This window comes from Pinus tabuliformis, chromosome 4_2 (assembly GCF_031772625.1).
Source record: "Pinus tabuliformis cultivar Carrire ecotype Pingquan chromosome 4_2, CPIR1, whole genome shotgun sequence".
NCBI classification, from domain to species: domain Eukaryota; kingdom Viridiplantae; phylum Streptophyta; class Pinopsida; order Pinales; family Pinaceae; genus Pinus; species Pinus tabuliformis.
Genome location: NC_142304.1, coordinates 298,188,150 through 298,211,381, shown reverse-complemented (window position 1 = coordinate 298,211,381; position 23,232 = coordinate 298,188,150). Strand labels below are relative to the sequence as shown.

Here is a 23,232-nt window from a genome sequence, read left to right as displayed (position 1 = left end):
AATCGATCTACGCTGGTATAATAATATGACCAACGATCTACTAGTTAGGTTGTTTCATCCAAGATTAATCTTTTACTGGCCACCTTGAAAGTCTTAAGTACCATATACGAACAATTATCAATCTCCAATGGTATAAAGTACTAGCATGCGAAGTTGCCAACAATATACACTCTGCCAACGTGCGTCTGTCAAGTATATACCTCTTATTAGTCTAAATTGGCAAAATCATTAACTGTCAAATGAATTACTCAGGAATTACTTTTGGGTATTACATTGGAAGAGGATTTGACGATCCATATCACTTTATTGACATGTTGTGGATTCATGATTACCCAGTAAAATTTGACGATCCATATTGTTGAATAAGAAACCAAATAATGAAGAAAACAAGAAAGCAATAACTGAATAACAACTGAATAGCCAAGACACGAAACTGAATGAATTAATAGGAACTTTTATTGAACAAATGATTCTCCGCACTACATTTCATGGGCATTCGATAGTTTTATATCACCAACTATCGTTACATAACTAATTATTCGGTATACAACTGTCTATTTACAATTTTACCTAAAGTTACTAATTCGTTGTCAAACTAACAAACTCCACCTTGACAACAATTTTCCCATTCATCATCTTTCCTGCAAGCCAAGAGAAGCTAAACACCACCGCAGCTTCTCTACTGTAACTGGCTTTGTGAATATGTCTGCACAATTTTCTCGTGTATGGACCTTTTTAAGAGCTACTTTTCCGCCATCGATCACATGTCTCAGAAAATGATACCTTACATCAATGTGCTTGGTTCTGCTGTGATAGGCAGGGTTTGTAGCCAAGTGAATAGCGCTTTGACTGTCACAAAGTACATTCACTTTCTCTTGCGTCCTTCCAATCTCATCAAGCAGACCCTTTAACCAGATTGCTTCTTTACTGGCATCTGAAGCAGCTATATATTCAGCTTCGGTAGTGGACAATGCAACCGTGTCTTGAAGCTTTGACATCCAACTAATTGCTCCACCTGCAAGAGTAAAGACGTAACCTGTAGTAGATCTTCTTTTGTCCAAATCACCTGCATAGTCAACATCTACATATCCGCAGACTGATCCTTCACTACCATTAAAGACGATGCAATGATCACTTGTGCCTCTTAGATATCGAAGCACCCATTTCACTGCTTGTCAATGTTCTTTACCTGGATTTGCCATGAACCTGCTGACAACTCCAACTGCATGTGAAATGTCAGGTCTTGTAGATACCATCACATACATTAAGTTGCCTACCGCATTTGCATATGGTACATGAGACATATACTGCTTTTCTTCATCAGCTCTAGGACTCAAAACCGAAGAAAGCTTAAAATGGGAAGCTAAAGGAACATTAACAGGTTTCACATTATTCATAGAGAACTTTTCAAGTACCTTCTCCACATACTTCTGCTGTGATAACCAAAGCTTACCATTTTTCCTGTCTCTGTGTATCTCCATGCCCAAGATATGTTTTGCTGCTCCAAGATCCTTCATATCAAACGTCCTAGAGAGTTGAGCTTTTGACTTGTTGATTTCTTCCATGCTTTTGCTTGCAATAAGCATATCGTCAACAGACAAAGCTAAGATAATGAATATGCCATTGAAACTTTTGAAGTACACACAATGATCATACTCACTTCTTATAAAGTTCTGGCTCACCATGAAGGAATCAAACTTCTTGTACCATTGTCTGGGAGACTGCCTCAGACCATACAATGATTTCTTGAGCTTGCAAACTAATCTTCTACTGCGACCTCGTACAAAACCTTCTGGTTGTTCCATATATATCTCTTCGTTCAAGTCACCATGTAGAAAAGATGTTTTAACATCTAACTGTTCTAACTCAAGATTAAGCAACGCAGTTAGTGCCAACACAGTACGTATAGAAACAAGTTTTACAACTGGAGAAAAAATCTCATGAAAGTCTATACCTTCAACCTGAGAATACCCTTTTGCTACCAGTCGCGCCTTATACCTTTCAATACTACCATCAACTTTCCGTTTCAGCTTGAAGACCCATTTACATCCAACAACACTTCTCCCTTTAGGAAGCTCTACAAGATCCCAGGTATTGTTCTTGGCTAAGGAGTCCATTTCTTCTTCCATAGCCATTTTCCATTTCTCGCTATCTGTATCATCTACTGCTTCTTGATAACAAGAAGGTTCCCCATCTTCAGTGACCAAAGCAACAGATGAAGCAGAATCTTCATACCTTTCGGGAGTTTTCCTTTCCCTTATAGACCTTCTCAGAGCGACTGGTTGCTGAACTGGTTCAAAAACTTGCACTGGTTCAGAAGCTTCAACGGCTTCCTTTGTGTCTTCAACACCTTTGTCTCCAGAAGTCTCTCCTTCCTTTCGACTGTCACCGAAAGATCTAGCCTCCAACTGAACTCGTTGACTCGGCAATACCTGTTCCTGTTCAATTCTTTCAACATTTGATTTTAACAAAAAGGATTCATCAAATGTTACATCTCTACTAATGACTATCTTCCGCAATGTAGGATCCCACAACTTATATCCTTTCACTTGCATAGTCATACCCAACAAAGACATAACATTTCGACTTTGGATCTAATTTTGAACGCTGATTTTTCGGAATAAGAGAATAAGCATCACAGCCAAATATCCTCAAATGAGAATAGTCACAAGACTGACCTGTCCAAACTTCTTCAGGAATTTTACAATCAATTGCTACTGAAGGTGATCTGTTAACTAAATAACAAGCAGTAGATACTGCTTCTACCCACAACTCCTTTTGCAAGTTAGCATTGTTGATCATGCTTCTGGCTCTTTCCATAAGAGTCTGATTCATACGCTCAGCAACACCATTTTGCTGAGGAGTATAAACATCAGTTTTGTGTCTAACTATGCCCTCATCCTTACAGTATTGTTCAAATTCAACAGAAGTGAACTCACCACCATTGTCAGTTCTTAGACATTTAATAGACTTCCCTGTTCTTTTCTCTACCATTACTTTAAATTGTTTAAAGACATTTAATACATCAGCTTTCCTTGTTAGCATATAGACCCAAACTCTACAGGAGTAATCATCAATGAACGTTAAAAAAATACAATGCACCTCCATATGACACAACAGGGGAAGGCCCTCACAGATTAGAATGAATGTAGTCTAAAACATCTTTACTATTATGATTTCCAACTTTAAATCTCTGTTTACACTGTTTTCCATACACACAATGTTTACAGAAATCTAAATTCAAGGATTTCAGATCGGGAAGAGATTTACGTTTCATCAGTATATGAAGACCTTTCTCGCTCATATGACCCAAACGCTGATGCCATAGACGAGTACCTGCTTCTTCCTTTTTTGACGCAACCGTTGCTTCACTGACCTGAGTACTTCCTTTTAACCTGTAAAGATTTCCGACCTTTTCTGCCTTCATAACCACAAGGGCCCCTTTAAAGACTTTCAAGACGCCATCCTGACCTGTAAACTTATAACCATCTGAATCCAACACTCCCAAAGAGATTAAATTTTTCTTCAAATCAGGTACATGTCTAACACTAGTTAACGTCCTAACTGTGTTATCATACATCTTAATCCTGATATCTCCCATCCCAACAGTCTGACATGACACATTGTTACCCATAAACACAAAACTACCGTTTACATTTTCATACGAGGTAAACCAGTTTCTATGTGGGCACATGTGATGCGAAGCACCAGAGTCTAACAGCCAGCTATCAAAACTCTGAGAGACATTACATTCAGGTGAAGTTTCATCTATCATACATAATTCTTCAGCAGATAAAACTTCGTCTATCATATCTGAATCGACCTGATTCACTTCGTTCTTCGGGTTTTCGGATTCCTTCCGTTTCCAACAGTCCTTCTTCAAATGTCCAACTTTACCGCAGTTCCAACATTTTTCCTTACACTTCTTGCCCTTCGATTTCGACCTGGAAGACCCCCTTGGTTTTTCTCCTCTTTCCTTTGAGCATCCTCTAGCGACCATGGCTTCTGATGCAGCTGTTTCAGTGCTGGATTTCCTTCGTACTTCTTCAGACAGAAGAGCTCCCACGACTGATTCAAACTTCAAAGAATCAACAGAGCTAAAGCTGATTGAAGTTACGAAGTGATCCCATGATTCAGGCAGAGAACACAGCAAGATTATGGCTTTATTTTCTTCCTGTATTTTGACTTCCATATCTGTTAATTGACAAATTAGTGTATTAAAAACATTCAAATGTTCTGCAACGTTTGAACCTTCTTTCATTCGAAGACTGTATAACTGTCGTTTTAGATAAATTCTGTTGGTTAATGATTTTGTCATATAGAGGTTTTCAAGTTTTTCCCACAATCCTGACGCCGTAGTCTCTTCAACAATGTTGAAGAGAACTTCATCCGCTAGGCATAACCGGATGGTACTGAGAGCTCGGGCATCCAAGTCCTCCCAGTCTGAAGTAGTCATGGTTGTAGGTTTCTTAGTTACCCCATCCAATGCCTTGTGCAACCCTTGTTGCACAAGCATATCCTTAACCTTCAGTTTCCAAAGAGCAAAATTGCACTTTCCGGTGAATTTCTCCACCTCGAACCTTGCATTCGACATCTTGGCCATTTTTGTTCTTTTCCTAGGTTTCAGTCTTTCAGCTATCCTTTTCTTAAAGAAAAAACTTTGTTTCCATTTTTCTTAAAAAAAACTGAGCCTGCTTTTTAAATAAACAAATTTTACAAATTTCTTTCTACAATTTTTTTTTTTTTTAAAATTTCAAATCCTGTTTCCTTTCACCCTTTGTTTTTCACAAATTTCTGGAAAAGAAAAATAATTTTTGGATTTCTTTGAGTTGCTTTCCTCCAAACTTCAAATTTCTGAGAAAAAATTCTCAAAATAAAAAAATTACCCGGTTCCACAAGCCAGGCCTCTGGAAGCAATACGCAGCCTCAGTCTTTTACGCAGAGAATGCCGTTGCACGCTCCTCCTCTCCTTCACGCAGGACACGCAACTTCAAGTCACCTCTGGACATTCAGCACACCTCTTGACATTCAGCATGCAGATTCTACACAGCCTCAGTCTTTCATGCAGAGATGGCCTTGCACAGAAAACTTCTACTTTTATCAACGCAGAGAGCAGATTTGCTGGTCTTCCAACGCTCACAACAATGCCTTCAATGCACAGCCATCGCTCACAGCAATGCCTTCAACGCATAGCCGTTCTTCAACGCAGAGGATTTGCTGGTCTTCAGCTGTTCTTCAACGCAGAGGATTTGCTGGTCTTCAGCCGTTCTTCAATGCAGAGGATTTGCTGGTCTTCAGCTGTTCTTCAACGCAGAGGATTTGCTGGTCTTCAGCCGTTCTTCAACGCAGAGGATTTGCTGGTCTTCCAACGCTCACAGCAATGTGGACAGCAACACACAGATTATTCCCTGGTTATTCGCTGGTCTTTCAACGGCCTCCTCTCAGAGAAAAAACCTTCACATAGCACCAAATAGGCTCTGATACCATTTGTTGAATAAGAAACCAAATAATGAAGAAAACAAGAAAGCAATAACTGAATAACAACTAAATAGCCAAGACACGAAACTGAATGAATTAATAGGAACTTTTATTGAACAAATGATTCTCCGCACTACATTTCATGGGCATTCGATAGTTTTATATCACCAACTATCGTTACATAACTAATTATTCGGTATACAACTGTCTATTTACAATTTTAACTAAAGTTACTAATTCGTTGTCAAACTAACACATATCACTTTATTCACATGTTGTGGATTCATGATTACCCAGTAAAATGAATCTCAAAAGCCCAAATCTTTTTACATGATTTGAGAATTAACTGGGAGATGAGTCCAAAGATCCAACCAACGAAGGTTTATTGAAATGATTCTTTAAGATGTGAACAAATCCAATTAGAGAAATGTTAAAAGTGCATATTGCTTTTTCCCACTCGTTGTAGAATAGCAACAAGTAACATCTAACTAATGTGATTAGTATAGGTTACTTGGACTTTGAAATATGCTTTGATTTTCTCCTGATTAAACATTAGGAACAAGGAGAATATTACAAAAGGAAAATGACTGACAAGACAGATCACCACTAATGAGTCATAAAGGGTTTAAAAACTGAATATTCTTGAAATACTCACACCAAATGTCAAAGTGTGGCATTAAAAGAAAAACTGGTAGCCTGTAGGTAAGCCCTATCTCAACCAACCCATCATCAGCTGAAGGGCACAAAAAAGTGTAAATACAAAATCAAAGCTTGTCCCCAAGGGCACAATTGGAGGTTAAACAAAACATAAAAACAAAGGCAGCTGGGGCTGCCACTGTTGGAGAATCTAGGGAATCAACGTCTTTGGTCCCAGAATGATAGCTTGTCACTGGGGAAGGTTCATCAAGCACCAAAGGCTTGGCCACATTACAAGTAGCTAAGGGATGCATAAGATCTTGTTGTCGATGGGAAGACGCGGTAAATTGTCATGTAAACCATGTGATGAACTCGGCCTTCACTCATGCCTTCTAGCTCTAGGACAGGATCAATGCTGACCTGATCCTTCATGTGACATCTGGGAAGGCATAAGAAACATACACTGGAAATGCTCTGGCGGAACTTGACTGATCATATAGGGAACTTCACTTTAATGCCCCAAAAACTGTTGGAGGTGCTTTTGACCCAGCTTACATTTTTCCAGTTGGGCTTGCATCTGCTTCAAAAGATTAACCATCACAAAATTGTTGTTTGAAGACAAAAATGTTTGGTCCTTCTTAGCTTCACTTGTGGGTTCTACTGCCAAATTTAGCACACTTCTAAATTTAGCAGAACCCTTCCATCTCTGTAAGATACCCCCTCGAATACTTAGAATTTCCCTTTTTATCTTATGAGTTTGGTCTGAGTTTTCAGTGTGTTATTTCATCAAACAGTTTGTGTATGATTGGCTGTAGGTGCATTTCCATGTCTTTCATTTAAAATAATACACAGTATCAAGAAAACACTTATGGAAATACTTCAAACCATAAACATATAATTGATATTGTACTCATAAAGTGCACAGACCACTGTAAGGAGTAATAACAGCCATATTTCTTCTAATTTTATGAGCTGATATGAAATCTTTTACAATATAAAAAGAGTATAATGAACCTGGGTGTGTTCCAGCAAGATGATATTAACGGCCTCCTTTGATAGCAGTAGCAGCAAACTTCAATCTTCAGCCCAAATATCTATGCACAGCAATCCTACCAACGGCAAGGGAACTCAGCCTCTTATAAATGATGGCTGTAGTAGCTTACACAGCTCACAATACCCCAACTTGGCCCATATGTAACAGCAGTTTGGTTCTTTTCTTTTCGCAGATATACTTAGCCACGAATGAGGAGATTTTTAGCCTTTGTTTGCAGGTAAAACTCAGTCCTAAAGTGACTGCAGTCGGTCCTCTATGGAAAATGGATACTCAGCCACCCTAACAGAGAAAACTCAGCCCCTTTCAAGATATTAGCTCTTAGCTCTGAAATAAGATAAACTCGACCCCTTTAAGCAGTTAACTCGACTAGCAACTCACAGGAATTCAACCTCTTCCTTGACAGTCCTTCTTCAAGTTTCCAACTTTACCGCAGTTCCAACATTTTGCCTTACACTTCTTGCCCTTCGATTTCGACCTGGAAGACCCCCTTGGTTTTTCTCCTCTTTCCTTTGAGCATCCTCTAGCGACCATGGCTTCTGATGCAGCTGTTTCAGTGCTGGATTTCCTTCGTACTTCTTCAGACAGAAGAGCTCCCACGACTGATTCAAACTTCAAAGAATCAGCAGAGCTAAAGCTGATTGAAGTTACGAAGTGATGCCATGATTAAGGCAGAGAACACAACAAGGTTATTGCTTTATTTTCTTCCTGTATTTTGACTTCCATATTTGTTAATTGACAAATTAGTGTATTAAAAACATTCAAATGTTCTGCAACGTTTGAACCTTCTTTCATTCGAAGACCGTATGTCGTTTTAGATAAATTCTGTTGGTTAATGATTTTGTCATATAGAGGTTTTCAAGTTTTTCCCACAATCCTGACGCCGTAGTCTCTTCAACAATGTTGAAGAGAACTTCATCCGCTAGGCATAACCGGATGGTACTGAGAGCTCGGGCATCCAAGTCCTCCCAGTCTGAAGTAGTCATGGTTGTAGGTTTCTTAGTTACCCCATCCAATGCCTTGTGCAACCCTTGTTGCACAAGCATATCCTTAACCTTCAGTTTCCAAAGAGCAAAATTGCACTTTCCAGTGAATTTCTCCACCTCGAACCTTGCATTCGACATCTTGGCCATTTTGTTCTTCTCCTAGGTTTCAGTCTTTCAGCTATCCTTTTCTTAAAGAAAAAACTTTGTTTCCCTTTTTCTTAAAAAAAACTGAGCCTGCTTTTTAAATAAACAAATTTTACAAATTTCTTTCTACAATTTTTTTTTTTTTAAATTTCAAATCCTGTTTCCTTTCACCCTTTGTTTTTCACAAATTTCTGGAAAAGAAAAATAATTCTTGGATTTCTTTGAGTTGCTTTCCTCCAAACTTCAAATTTCTGAGAAAAAATTCTCAAAATAAAAAAATTACCCGGTTCCACAAGCCAGGCCTCTGGCAGCAATACGCAGCCTCAGTCTTTTACGCAGAGAATGCCGTTGCACGCTCCTCCTCTCCTTCACGCAAGACACGCAACTTCAAGTCACCTCTGGACATTCAGCACACCTCTTGACATTCAGCATGCAGATTCTACACAGCCTCAGTCTTTCATGCAGAGATGGCCTTGCACAGAAAACTTCTACTTTTATCAACGCAGAGAGCAGATTTGCTGGTCTTCCAACGCTCACAACAATGCCTTCAATGCACAGCCATCGCTCACAGCAATGCCTTCAACGCATAGCCGTTCTTCAACGCAGAGGATTTGCTGGTCTTCAGCCGTTCTTCAACGCAGAGGATTTGCTGGTCTTCCAATGCTCACAACAATGTGGACAGCAACACGCAGATTATTCCCTGGTTATTCGCTGGTCTTTCAACGGCCTCCTCTCAGAGAAAAAACCTTCACGTAGCACCAAATAGGCTCTGATACCATTTGTTGAATAAGAAACCAAATAATGAAGAAAACAAGAAAGCAATAACTGAATAACAACTGAATAGCCAAGACACGAAACTGAATGAATTAATAGGAACTTTTATTGAACAAATGATTCTCCGCACTACATTTCATGGGCATTCGATAGTTTTATATCACCAACTATCGTTACATAACTAATTATTCGGTATACAACTGTCTATTTACAATTTTAACTAAAGTTACTAATTCGTTGTCAAACTAACACATATCACTTTATTCACATGTTGTGGATTCATGATTACCCAGTAAAATGAATCTCAAAAGCCCAAATCTTTTTACATGATTTGAGAATTAACTGGGAGATGAGTCCAAAGATCCAACCAACGAAGGTTTATTGAAATGATTCTTTAAGATGTGAACAAATCCAATTAGAGAAATGTTAAAAGTGCATATTGCTTTTTCCCACTCGTTGTAGAATAGCAACAAGTAACATCTAACTAATGTGATTAGTATAGGTTACTTGGACTTTGAAATATGCTTTGATTTTCTCCTGATTAAACATTAGGAACAAGGAGAATATTACAAAAGGAAAATGACTGACAAGACAGATCACCACTAATGAGTCATAAAGGGTTTAAAAACTGAATATTCTTGAAATACTCACACCAAATGTCAAAGTGTGGCATTAAAAGAAAAACTGGTAGCCTGTAGGTAAGCCCTATCTCAACCAACCCATCATCAGCTGAAGGGCACAAAAAAGTGTAAATACAAAATCAAAGCTTGTCCCCAAGGGCACAATTGGAGGTTAAACAAAACATAAAAACAAAGGCAGCTGGGGCTGCCACTGTTGGAGAATCTAGGGAATCAACGTCTTTGGTCCCAGAAGGATAGCTTGTCACTGGGGAAGGTTCATCAAGCACCAAAGGCTTGGCCACATTACAAGTAGCTAAGGGGATGCATAAGATCTTGTTGTCGATGGGAAGACGCGGTAAATTGTCATGTCAACCATGTGATGAACTCGGCCTTCACTCATGCCTTCTAGCTCTAGGACAGGATCAATGCTGACCTGATCCTTCATGTGACATCTGGGAAGGCATAAGAAACATACACTGGAAATGCTCTGGCGGAACTTGACTGATCATATAGGGAACTTCACTTTAATGTCCCAAAAACTGTTGGAGGTGCTTTTGACCCAGCTTACATTTTTCCAGTTGGGCTTGAATCTGCTTCAAAAGATTAACCATCACAAAATTGTTGTTTGAAGACAAAAATGTTTGGTCCTTCTTAGCTTCACTTGTGGGTTCTACTGCCAAATTTAGCACACTTCTAAATTTAGCAGAACCCTTCCATCTCTGTAAGATACCCCCTTCGAATACTTAGAATTTCCCTTTTTATCTTATGAGTTTGGTCTGAGTTTTCAGTGTGTTATTTCATCAAACAGTTTGTGTATGATTGGCTGTAGGTGCATTTCCATGTCTTTCATTTAAAATAATACACACAGTATCAAGAATGGAAATACTTCAAACCATCAACATATAATTTATATTGTACTCATAAAGTGCACAGACCACTGTAAGGAGTAATAACAGCCATATTTCTTCTAATTTTATGAGCTGATATGAAATCTTTTACAATATAAAAAGAGTATAATGAACCTGGGTGTGTTCCAGCAAGATGATATTAACGGCCTCCTTTGATAGCAGTAGCAGCAAACTTCAATCTTCAGCCCAAATATCTATGCACAGCAATCCTACCAACGGCAAGGGAACTCAGCCTCTTATAAATGATGGCTGTAGTAGCTTACACAGCCCACAATACCCCAACTTGGCCCATATGTAACAGCAGTTTGGTTCTTTTCTTTTAGCAGATATACTTAGCCACGAATGAGGAGATTTTTAGCCTTTGTTTGCAGGTAAAACTCAGTCCTAAAGTGACTGCAGTCGGTCCTCTATGGAAAATGGATACTCAGCCACCCTAACAGAGAAAACTCAGCCCCTTTTAAGATATTAGCTCTTAGCTCTGAAATAAGATAAACTCGACCCCTTTAAGCAGTTAACTCGACTAGCAACTCACAGGAATTCAACCTCTTCCTTGACAGTCCTTCTTCAAGTTTCCAACTTTACCGCAGTTCCAACATTTTGCCTTACACTTCTCGCCCTTCGATTTCGACCTGGAAGACCCCCTTGGTTTTTCTCCTCTTTCCTTTGAGCATCTTCTAGCGACCATGGCTTCTGATGCAGCTGTTTCAGTGCTGGATTTCCTTCGTACTTCTTCAGACAGAAGAGCTCCCACGACTGATTCAAACTTCAAAGAATCAGCAGAGCTAAAGCTGATTGAAGTTACGAAGTGATCCCATGATTAAGGCAGAGAACACAGCAAGGTTATGGCTTTATTTTCTTCATGTATTTTGACTTCCATATCTGTTAATTGACAAATTAGTGTATTAAAAACATTCAAATGTTCTGCAACGTTTGAACCTTCTTTCATTCGAAGACTGTATAACTGTCGTTTTAGATAAATTCTGTTGGTTAATGATTTTGTCATATAGAGGTTTTCAAGTTTTTCCCACAATCCTGACGCCGTAGTCTCTTCAACAATGTTGAAGAGAACTTCATCCGCTAGGCATAACCGGATGGTACTGAGAGCTCGGGCATCCAAGTCCTCCCAGTCTGAAGTAGTCATGGTTGTAGGTTTCTTAGTTACCCCATCCAATGGCTTGTGCAACCCTTGTTGCACAAGCATATCCTTAACCTTTAGTTTCCAAAGAGCAAAATTGCACTTTCCGGTGAATTTCTCCACCTCGAAGCTTGCATTCGACATCTTGGCCATTTTTGTTCTTTTCCTAGGTTTCAGTCTTTCAGCTATCCTTTTCTTAAAGAAAAAACTTTGTTTCCCTTTTTCTTAAAAAAAACTGAGCCTGCTTTTTAAATAAACAAATTTTACAAATTTCTTTCTACAATTATTTTTTTTTTTAAATTTCAAATCCTGTTTCCTTTCACCCTTTGTTTTTCACAAATTTCTGGAAAAGAAAAATAATTCTTGGATTTCTTTGAGTTGCTTTCCTCCAAACTTCAAATTTCTGAGAAAAAATTGTCAAAATAAAAAAATTACCCGGTTCCACAAGCCAGGCCTCTGGCAGCAATACGCAGCCTCAGTCTTTTACGCAGAGAATGCCGTTGCACGCTCCTCCTCTCCTTCACGCAGGACACGCAACTTCAAGTCACCTCTGGACATTCAGCACACCTCTTGACATTCAGCATGCAGATTCTACACAACCTCAGTCTTTCATGCAGAGATGGCCTTGCACAGAAAACTTCTACTTTTATCAACGCAAAGAGCAGATTTGCTGGTCTTCCAACGCTCACAACAATGCCTTCAATGCACAACCATCGCTCACAGCAATGCCTTCAACGCATAGCCGTTCTTCAACGCAGAGGATTTGCTGGTCTTCAGCTGTTCTTCAACGCAGAGGATTTGCTGGTCTTTAGCCGTTCTTCAACGCAGAGGATTTGCTGGTCTTCCAACACTCACAGCAATGTGGACAGCAACACGCAGATTATTCCCTGGTTATTCGCTGGTCTTTCAACGGCCTCCTCTCAGAGAAAAAACCTTCACGTAGCACCAAATAGGCTCTGATACCATTTGTTGAATAAGAAACCAAATAATGAAGAAAACAAGAAAGCAATAACTGAATAACAACTGAATAGCCAAGACACGAAACTGAATGAATTAATAGGAACTTTTATTGAACAAATGATTCTCCGCACTACATTTCATGGGCATTCGATAGTTTTATATCACCAACTATCGTTACATAACTAATTATTCGGTATACAACTGTCTATTTACAATTTTAACTAAAGTTACTAATTCGTTGTCAAACTAACACATATCACTTTATTCACATGTTGTGGATTCATGATTACCCAGTAAAATGAATCTCAAAAGCCCAAATCTTTTTACATGATTTGAGAATTAACTGGGAGATGAGTCCAAAGATCCAACCAACGAAGGTTTATTGAAATGATTCTTTAAGATGTGAACAAATCCAATTAGAGAAATGTTAAAAGTGCATATTGCTTTTTCCCACTGGTTGTAGAATAGCAACAAGTAACATCTAACTAATGTGATTAGTATAGGTTACTTGGACTTTGAAATATGCTTTGATTTTCTCTTGATTAAACATTAGGAACAAGGAGCATATTACAAAAGGAAAATGACTGACAAGACAGATCACCACTAATGAGTCATAAAGGGTTTAAAAACTGAATATTCTTGAAATACTCACACCAAATGTCAAAGTGTGGCATTAAAAGAAAAACTGGTAGCCTGTAGGTAAGCCCTATCTCAACCAACCCATCATCAGCTGAAGGGCACAAAAAAGTGTAAATACAAAATCAAAGCTTGTCCCCAAGGGCACAATTGGAGGTTAAACAAAACATAAAAACAAAGGCAGCTGGGGCTGCCACTGTTGGAGAATCTAGGGAATCAACGTCTTTGGTCCCAGAAGGATAGCTTGTCACTGGGGAAGGTTCATCAAGCACCAAAGGCTTGGCCACATTACAAGTAGCTAAGGGATGCATAAGATCTTGTTGTCGATGGGAAGACGCGGTAAATTGTCATGTAAACCATGTGATGAACTCGGCCTTCACTCATGCCTTCTAGCTCTAGGACAGGATCAATGCTGACCTGATCCTTCATGTGACATCTGGGAAGGCATAAGAAACATACACTGGAAATGCTCTGGCGGAACTTGACTGATCATATAGGGAACTTCACTTTAATGCCCCAAAAACTGTTGGAGGTGCTTTTGACCCAGCTTACATTTTTCCAGTTGGGCTTGCATCTGCTTCAAAAGATTAACCATCACAAAATTGTTGTTTGAAGACAAAAATGTTTGGTCCTTCTTAGCTTCACTTGTGGGTTCTACTGCCAAATTTAGCACACTTCTAAATTTAGCAGAACCCTTCCATCTCTGTAAGATACCCCCTCGAATACTTAGAATTTCCCTTTTTATCTTATGAGTTTGGTCTGAGTTTTCAGTGTGTTATTTCATCAAACAGTTTGTGTATGATTGGCTGTAGGTGCATTTCCATGTCTTTCATTTAAAATAATACACAGTATCAAGAAAACACTTATGGAAATACTTCAAACCATCAACATATAATTGATATTGTACTCATAAAGTGCACAGACCACTGTAAGGAGTAATAACAGCCATATTTCTTCTAATTTTATGAGCTGATATGAAATCTTTTACAATATAAAAAGAGTATAATGAACCTGGGTGTGTTCCAGCAAGATGATATTAATGGCCTCCTTTGATAGCAGTAGCAGCAAACTTCAATCTTCAGCCCAAATATCTATGCACAGCAATCCTACCAACGGCAAGGGAACTCAGCCTCTTATAAATGATGGCTGTAGTAGCTTACACAGCCCACAATACCCCAACTTGGCCCATATGTAACAGCAGTTTGGTTCTTTTCTTTTCGCAGATATACTTAGCCACGAATGAGGAGATTTTTAGCCTTTGTTTGCAGGTAAAACTCAGTCCTAAAGTGACTGCAGTCGGTCCTCTATGGAAAATGGATACTCAGCCACCCTAACAGAGAAAACTCAGCCCCTTTTAAGATATTAGCTCTCAGCTCTGAAATAAGATAAACTCGACCCCTTTAAGCAGTTAACTCGACTAGCAACTCACAGGAACTCAGCCTCTTCCTTGACAGTGAAACTCAGTCAACAATGTAAGCAAACTCAGCCAACAAAGCAATAGATGAGTCGGCCCTCTTCTTTGATGGTGAACTTGGTCCCCTTTGTGGCTCCGATTGTGAACTTCAACCAGCAACAAATGAGGAACTTCGACGTCCACAGAAATGTCTCAGATTTGGCTCTTCTCCATAAAGATATTCAGCCTGCAAATAGATATATACAATACCCGATATCAGAGAATAAAATCAACTGATAACACTGTTAACTTACTTCTCTTTGCCAAATCTTCTTATCCGCTCAAGCACAATACACTATACACTGCGGCCTACACAAATAAAACTCTGTGGAAAATAAATGCAAGGAAAAATACTAGCACATATATAACCACAATGACAGTTATTTTTGGACAATCGTTCTTGGAAAAACCCAATGTGGGAAAACCGGTGCAGCAGATGAGGGTTTCTTTTATTAATCTTCAACAATAATTTATATACAAGATACAGATAGCCAAAATAGAGGAAGAATCACTGAGAGAAATTTACTGATGAATTTCTCACACTCCACAACATTTTTCTGACCCCGAAGAGGGCCTTCTGCCTTTTCGTTGGCCTCACTGCTTTACCCCCTGCACAATGATTGCGTAGTGCCTGCGTCACTCCTCTATTCTGATGAACTGCACCCTTCCTCTGTGCTGCCCCTTCCAGATTTTCCCTGCCCTCTAATACTATTGCTGATGCCCTCTCTCCCACCCGCAACTCGCTCTGTGACTTGATTTTCTCTTGCCGAACTTCAGCCACTGAGAAAATTGATTTTCTTGAGCAACTGAGTATTTGCCCTGGTGTATTTTTCCATCTACCCATCGACTTCTTCTTATAGTCTTCTATTGGAGTACCAATGGCCAAGATTAAATCATAATTGATGGCTAGGTTGATTCCCTATCGATCTGTGTAAGTTTCTAGATGATTCTCACCACATCTTAATTAACATTGATTAATTAACCATATTCCCTAAGTTTAGACTTAAGAAATAATTTTAAAAATTGGTTAATAATTTAATTAAGACACTTTTGGGTGGAATTTTCAGAAACAATTTTTGGATTTTGGAGAATACATGTATTATAACCTCTCTACCAAATTTCGTGGCTAAAACACATCCGATGCTACAAAAACTAACAACCCCTACTCATCATAGTAGTCCGATATTTAACATAGCCCAATGGTAAGGTTTGACTCCCTTGACCCTCAACTAGAATTATTGTTTTGGACCTTCTCAAATCTCTCAATATTCATTTTTTTTTTAAATCAATTCCCTTGAGATGCACCATAAATCCATTCCTCACAACGCATGATAAGGAAGGTTTCAGATGTTGCTCATTCTCAAATAATTAATAGCTACCATATACAATCAACCACAAAATGGGTTTCACAAACTTCTAAATTCTAATTATTGCAACCAAAACATATATGTCAACAAACACAAAATGTTATATAAATTACATCTTAAACATCATAAGTTCCTGCATAGCTAAAAATGGTATGACCAGTTTCCTTGTCACGATGAACTTGTGCTGAAAACACCACACACTGCATCTGCCCATCCCCATAAAAAAAGTCCTGTCATCTGTTATCCATCACTTATGGTGGATTAAACCAATTCTATTTGAAAAGTTTCGATCTTAATGATTCCTTAGATTACTTACATGTTAAAATCGATGTAGATATGATGGTCTCTCCATGCGTATCGGATGGGAACAAAGGCACGATTTGCTATCTTGGGGAAGCTCATAATATTGTGGCCAGCATACAAATAGTTGTTTACTCTTTTTATCCATTTTCAACGGAATATTCTAGCAAATATAGCAGATAGACAATCCTAGCAATTCTACTGTTTTATCTTGATTGACAACATCGTCAATATATATTCTATCGGAACTACATATGTTTTTTCAAGTTCTCTTGTTCTGCCTCAGCTATTCAACTTCTTATACGACTTGCACTGTAACCCTGACTTTGGATTTTTGCAGATGGCATATGAACTCTATGGGATATTAGGTGCCAATGTGAGCGCTGTGACTGGGGAAAATATAAGGCCAGCATATGGTGGCGGGGAAGAATTCTTCCTTGAAAAAGTTGTGACTCCTATCTATGAGGTTATTTCAAAGGTACTTAGCATCTACTTTTACTTTTACATACTCTTGATTATATATGTTCCCTATAATGATGTGCAGTGATACATATATCTTGGCATTGAGGGCTATTTGTCTTACCTGTATAGGAAGAGAAGAGAAATAAAAAGGGGACAGCCAAACATTCGCAGTGGAGGAACTATGATGATCTTAACGAATTTTTCTGGTATGGCAGATATATTGCAACATGCTAGCTAGAATTAATATACTTGCAAGCTTGGCTATAATTGAATCCTATGCTAAAGAATGACTATCTTCATTAACAGGTCAATCCAATGTTTCCGCCTAGGCTGGCCAATGCTTGCAGATGCAGATTTCTTTAACGTACCAGAAACGAGTGAAAAACATCCATCCATGAAGGTAGCAACATTCGGCAATATCTTGTATATTCAAAACCAATATCTTCGAGTAATATTGTACTGGAAATAGCATAAGATTCTTAACAACAATTGAGTAATAACGCTCCCCTAAGATGAAATCATAACACTGGTACATGGAAAAATTGGTAGATCTGTTGGAATGTGGTCTCTTTATTTTGAGTTGAGAACTGGAAGACAAGAAAACCATAGTACAAGTTACAACATAATATAGTTGGAGGATATTTTTCTGGGCAAAGGAGCAAGATTGTGTGCAAACGAAACTTGTGTTAGTAGGAAATTTGTTGCTTGCATAGTTTTTAGTTTTTTGTTTGTTTGTTTGTAAACCATTATTTCTCTAAGTTAGCCCTTCCTCTATTATATAACAATAACAACAAAGAAATAATCCCTTTTGTTCTCAAAACAACTTCACTTCACACCGAACCATTACGTTAGTCACATTATGTTTCTTGGTAAATCTCCTTTATTTGTATGACCAGTCTCTGTCCCATCTCTCTATACCAAATTCATTGCCGCTTGGTCTCTCTGCATCTCATAACCACATTTTATTTTATATTCAAGATAAGTAGGCTAGCATGCAATTCAGCCCCTTGGGAGTTTTTGGATAAATTGGTGATGCAATGCAGGAGCATTGAGAGCATGGTTATGGGTAAGCCAAAAGCTTAGGATGATGATGATGTAGGGGTATAAAAGGTATAGGCATGAAGACTTGTTTATGGAAGAATGGCTAATGAACTATGTATGACAAATACTTTCGTAGAGAACTAATAGATACAACAACTGATGAACCATGTATCCCAGTGGATGGCTACTAGTTTATATGGACTTCAACCATGCTTATATTTTGCAGCTGCAAGTGAAGAAGATTAAGGATGATGGAGGAAAAAGACCAAATATTGTAGAATGTTGAAGATGTGAGGAAAGAAGAAGGCAAAGGGACCAGTTCAAAAGACAAGGATAAATGATTGAATCACAAGTAGTCATTAAGGGGGAACATGAAGAAATAGCTCCTACTTATGATCATGAATAATGTCTAAATGATATGATGCCATTTGTAATAATGTAGACTAATTCTAGAAGTCTGAGTATGAATTAGAGTTAAAGAGAATGAGAGATATTAGGGATGAAGATTTATTGAGAAATTGATGGAGAGATTTATGGAGATATTGTGGAGATAGTTGTAGAGATGACTCGAATGAAATTTCCAATTATAATGTATTCGTCATGGTCACCTATTATTATATAAAGGGACCATTTGTACACTAAAAAAGTAATACACGTGAATGTTTTATTCATATAATTTCCCTTTTTAAAGATTTTGGAACATACATTTCTTGATATCCCTTGCTTTAAGCCAAGATCTTTCAGAGAAATCACATATAAACATTAGGGTCGACGCGTTTTGAACCCCTATTGAGATTGCGTTTCGAACCCCTATCGAGATTCATCATCAGGACATGGTTGGAGAGCAAGATCAACCGATCACTCATATATATCTTAGAGATGCAACAATGAATATTTAACGGTAAAAAAGAAATTAATATAAAAACTAAAAAGAAATTTTAAGGTGTCAAAATAAATAATTAATTAAGCAATTCATTTAAAAAGTTATTTATAAATTTAATCTTTATTTATTTTTTCTTCCAAAATTATTATAAGACTTTGACAATATATAATAGAGTACGATTCAACTATATTATATATTGTCAAAGTCTTATAATAATTTTGGAAAAAAAATACAAGTTAAATAAATAAAGAATAAATTTATAATAATTTTGCAAAAAAATATACAAGTTAAATAAATAAAGAATAAATTTACAAATAAATTTTTAAATGAATTTCTTATTTAATTATTTATTTTGACGTCTTAACGTTTTTTTTTAGTTTTTATATTAATTTCTTTTTTGACCATTAAATATTTACTGTTGCATCTTTGAGATATATATCAGTGATCTGTTGATCTTGCTCTCCAACCATGTCATGATGATGAACCTCGATAGGGGTTCGAAACATGTCGACCCTAATGTTTATATGTGATTTCTCCAAAAGATCTTGGCTTAAATCATGAATCACAAAAGCATCCAATTTGAGATCCCTTGCTTTACTTAAAGTAGTTTGCATATAGGTATGTGTTTAATTTGTCACTGCCCACTTTGATACATTATGATGCTTCTTGGCACATTTGGATAGCTTGAGTGAGTGTATTGTAATATCCTCATTTTTTGTTTCCCTTATGTTAAAATTGGCAACTAGGGCAAAACTTCATGTGGGTCATCTTATTCATGGCTGATAATATTTTTATTAGATTCCCCTCGTCGAGAGGTGTAGGATTGATATAAAGATCATTCGATTCCGATAAGTATTCATGGAGATATGAATTTATTTTGATTATGGAATTATTATCAAGCCGACCTACAACTCATGTAGGTTCAGAAGCCCAACAGTCACATCTATTCAAACCCCAACGTTGTGTATAAATACAGGAGGACTTTTCCTCATTTAGACTCACTCATCTCATCACATCTCTCTCTCTATACTGCGCAGAAAAGGGTCTCTCCCTCACACATGTGAAGCCGGAAGCTGCCGAAACTGAAGCTGCAACTGTAGAAGTAAAGTTTGACCTGCATGGATTAGAAGATCTCCTCATCTGAACTGCACTGTAGGTTCATCTGAACCTCCTCTGAAAGCCGCAACTTTTGGTGGTGGAATCAAGTCAATCCGATAGACGGTTTGCAAGATATCCACTGCCCTAGTTTGAAGCTGGAAGTTGCCGAAACTGAAGCTGCAATTGCAGAAGTAAAGTTTGACCTGCGTGGACTAGAAGATCTCCTCACCTGAACTGCACTATAGGTTCATCTGAACCTCCTCTGGAAGCCACAACTTTTGGTGGTGGAATCAAGCCGATCCGACGGTCGGTTTGTGAGATATCGTCTGCCCTAGTTTGACGATGAAGCCGCTGATGCTGATGCTGCTGATCTAGGGTTTGCCACTGTTGATATAAATCAGATTTATTGTACTATTTCTCTCTGCTAAATTATTGAAGATAAAAGAAGATTTGATCAAAGGGTTTCCCCACACATTGTGGGGTTTGTCCCTGGCTAGCCGCCACATCTTGTGTCTCTTGTCTTCGCTTGTTTTCTGTCGATCGTTTAATGTTCTATCTACACTTTACTTTATCTACATGTGATTGCTAATCTGTGGAATATCATAAGAAAAAGAAGTAAACTGTTATAAGCATAGAACATATCATAACCTAACATGGGATCAGAGCTGAGGTGAAGACAAAACCCAAGCAAGAGCAAGAGAAATTATCGAAGAAAAGATTGGCAAGGCTATCCTAAAAGAACGATGGGGTCCTCAACACTCTTTACTGCTGAAGACAAGCTCTGTGAGAAAGCTGACTATCACGGATGGAAGATGTCTATCGATCTAACCCTTGAGGATCAAGGAGTGTTGGATCATGTGAGAGGCAATATTATTGAGCTTCCATCAAATGCATCCGCTGCTGCTAGGTACAAATGGAAAATCGGAGAAGTCAAAACAAAGAAGATCATCCGAGACTCTATCGACAAGCACTTGGTGGCCTACATCTCTGACCTGAACACCTCCAAGGAAATCTACGTTAGACTGGTGAGTTTATTAAAGTTAATGATGCAAATCAAGTTTTGTTTCTTAGGAATAAGCTGAGGGAAATCTAGAAGGGTAAAGATGAGAGTATGAAAGCATACTTCTTAAGGATCACCGAAATTAAGAACGATCTCCTATCTATTGGGAGGCTATTACTGACAGGGAAATGGCACTCACAACTCTTGGAGGATTACCATCTGAATGGTACGTGTTCAGGATTACTCTTCTGAACAATAATGTAATTCCTAGTTTCGAGGAATTAATGGCTAGATGCATTTAAGAAGAAACAAGGGTGGAAGAGCAAGAAATGCCTATGCCTAAAGGTCCTCCTGCTGCCTTTTCTTCTCATGCTAAGAAAATAAATAATTTCGGGACTAAATCAAAAGGAAACGCTCGAACTAAGGGTGGAAGAAAAGGACGATGTTACATTTGCGATAAAGCAGGTCACTATGCAAGGGATTACCTGATAGAAAGGACTCTCACCGTGACGATGATCAAAATCCCTCTCATGGTAATCAAAGGGATGGAAAATTCAATAGTAAAGGTAAAAGGAATGCTGGAAATCAAGGAAAAGGACAACCATTCAAGAAGGCTAGAAATTCCAGGATGTATTAAATGCACCTGACCTCAAAAAGAACCTGGTGTCCATCTAGGCAATGGAAGACAAAGGCTACAAGGTAACCTTCAGCGATGGCAAGGTACATATATGGAAAAATAATGTTAAAGATGCCTTTACTCTTGGGCTTCGTGTTGATTCATTATATCAGGTCGATGGAAGTCCGCTAGGAGTCATATATTATGACACATCTCTTTATTCCGAACTTTGGCATTGGAGGTTTGCCCACCTTCATTATAAAGCTCTACCCGGTGTAAGACAAATGGTGACAGGGATGCCCGAATTCCGAGTAGAGAAAGAAGGTGTATGTCCAGGATGTGCCAAAGGAAAGCTCAAAAGGGGACCATTCCCCTCAAGCCAAAGCAAGACCTCCGATATATTACAGTTGGTTCACTCAGGCATATCTGAGGCTGGCATTAAGAGGGAGACTACTACACCACATACTCCTGAGCAAAATGGTGTGGCGGAAAGGAAGAACTGTACGATTGTGGAAGCTGTCTCTATGGGTAGATGATGTAACAATGCCTGATGTGGAGGAACCCATGGATCTTATTTATCCACCTGAGCCTCCCTCTTCTAGGAAGAGGCCTTCATGGCTTAGGGGGATACTTGATGATGCTGAAGGACATGCTGCACCCCGAGAAACTTTTCGTGAAAATAAGAAACCTAACAGGTATCAGGGATACCTAACCATCATGAGCACGATCATACAAAACGAGCCTTCATCAATCTCAGGTGCCGTCAAAGCATCAAGTATGGAAGGATGCTATGACCGAAGAATATGAGTCTATTACGAAGAATGATGTCTGGGAAGTAGTTCCCAGACCCCAGGACAAGACAATTGTTACTTCCAAATGGCTTTACAAGATAAAGCATGTAGCAGATGGAAGTACGGAAAAGTATAAGGCTTGTTTTGGAAGTACGGAAAAGTATAAGACTATGATGTGATATTTGCACCTGTTGCTAGATATACGACCATCTGCTCGATCATAGCCCTTGCGGCTTCACAAGGATGGAACCTATATCAGATGGATGTCAAGACCGCATTCTTGCACGGTTCGATCAAAGAAGATGTCTACGTGGAACAACCCGAAGGATTTGAGATTTATGATCGAAAATCTCATGTATGCAGGTTGAAGAAGTCTCTCTATGGGCTGAAGCAAGCACCTCGAGCATGGTATGAGAGGATCGACAGCTACTTGATGAAGCTGGGATTCTCTAGGAGTGAAGCCAATCCTAACCTTTATTTTAAGGTTGAAGATGACAAGCCTCTCACACTGGTGCTGTGTGTGGATGACCTCTTTCTAACAAGTGTAGACCCTCTCATTCACAAATGTAAGAGGGAGATGGCTTTTGAATTTGAAATGAAGGACCAAGGACTTAAGTGTGGCAGAAGCCAGGGGAAACATTCCTATCTCAAGGAAAATATGTGGTGAAGATATTGGAAAGATTCGATATGGTGGAATGCAAGCCTGTAACTACCCTGATGGAGCTTGACTTCAAGAAGTTAAGCGATAGTGCTGCTGGACCTGTTTTACGAAATGCTACCGAGTATCGGCAACTCATCGGAGCATTAATGTTCTTAGTGAACTCCCGTCCAGATATATGCTTCGCAGTCAACATGTTGAGTCAACATATGGTTGAACGCCACCACATACATTG

At 38.6% G+C, this 23,232-nt stretch overlaps 1 protein-coding gene across 2 annotated transcripts in view; it reads left to right on the top strand.

Moving 5' to 3' along the window:
* The window catches only part of LOC149169181 (callose synthase 3-like), a 266,097-nt gene that overhangs the window by 25,622 nt on the left and 217,243 nt on the right, over positions 1-23,232 (top strand). For both annotated transcript variants that reach the window (XM_089428596.1, XM_089428595.1), the window contains exons 10-12: positions 16,789-16,926; positions 17,040-17,116; positions 17,217-17,310. In XM_089428596.1, the coding sequence (XP_089284722.1) occupies positions 16,789-16,926; positions 17,040-17,116; positions 17,217-17,310 (309 nt within the window). The remainder of the gene's footprint in view (positions 1-16,788; positions 16,927-17,039; positions 17,117-17,216; positions 17,311-23,232) is intronic.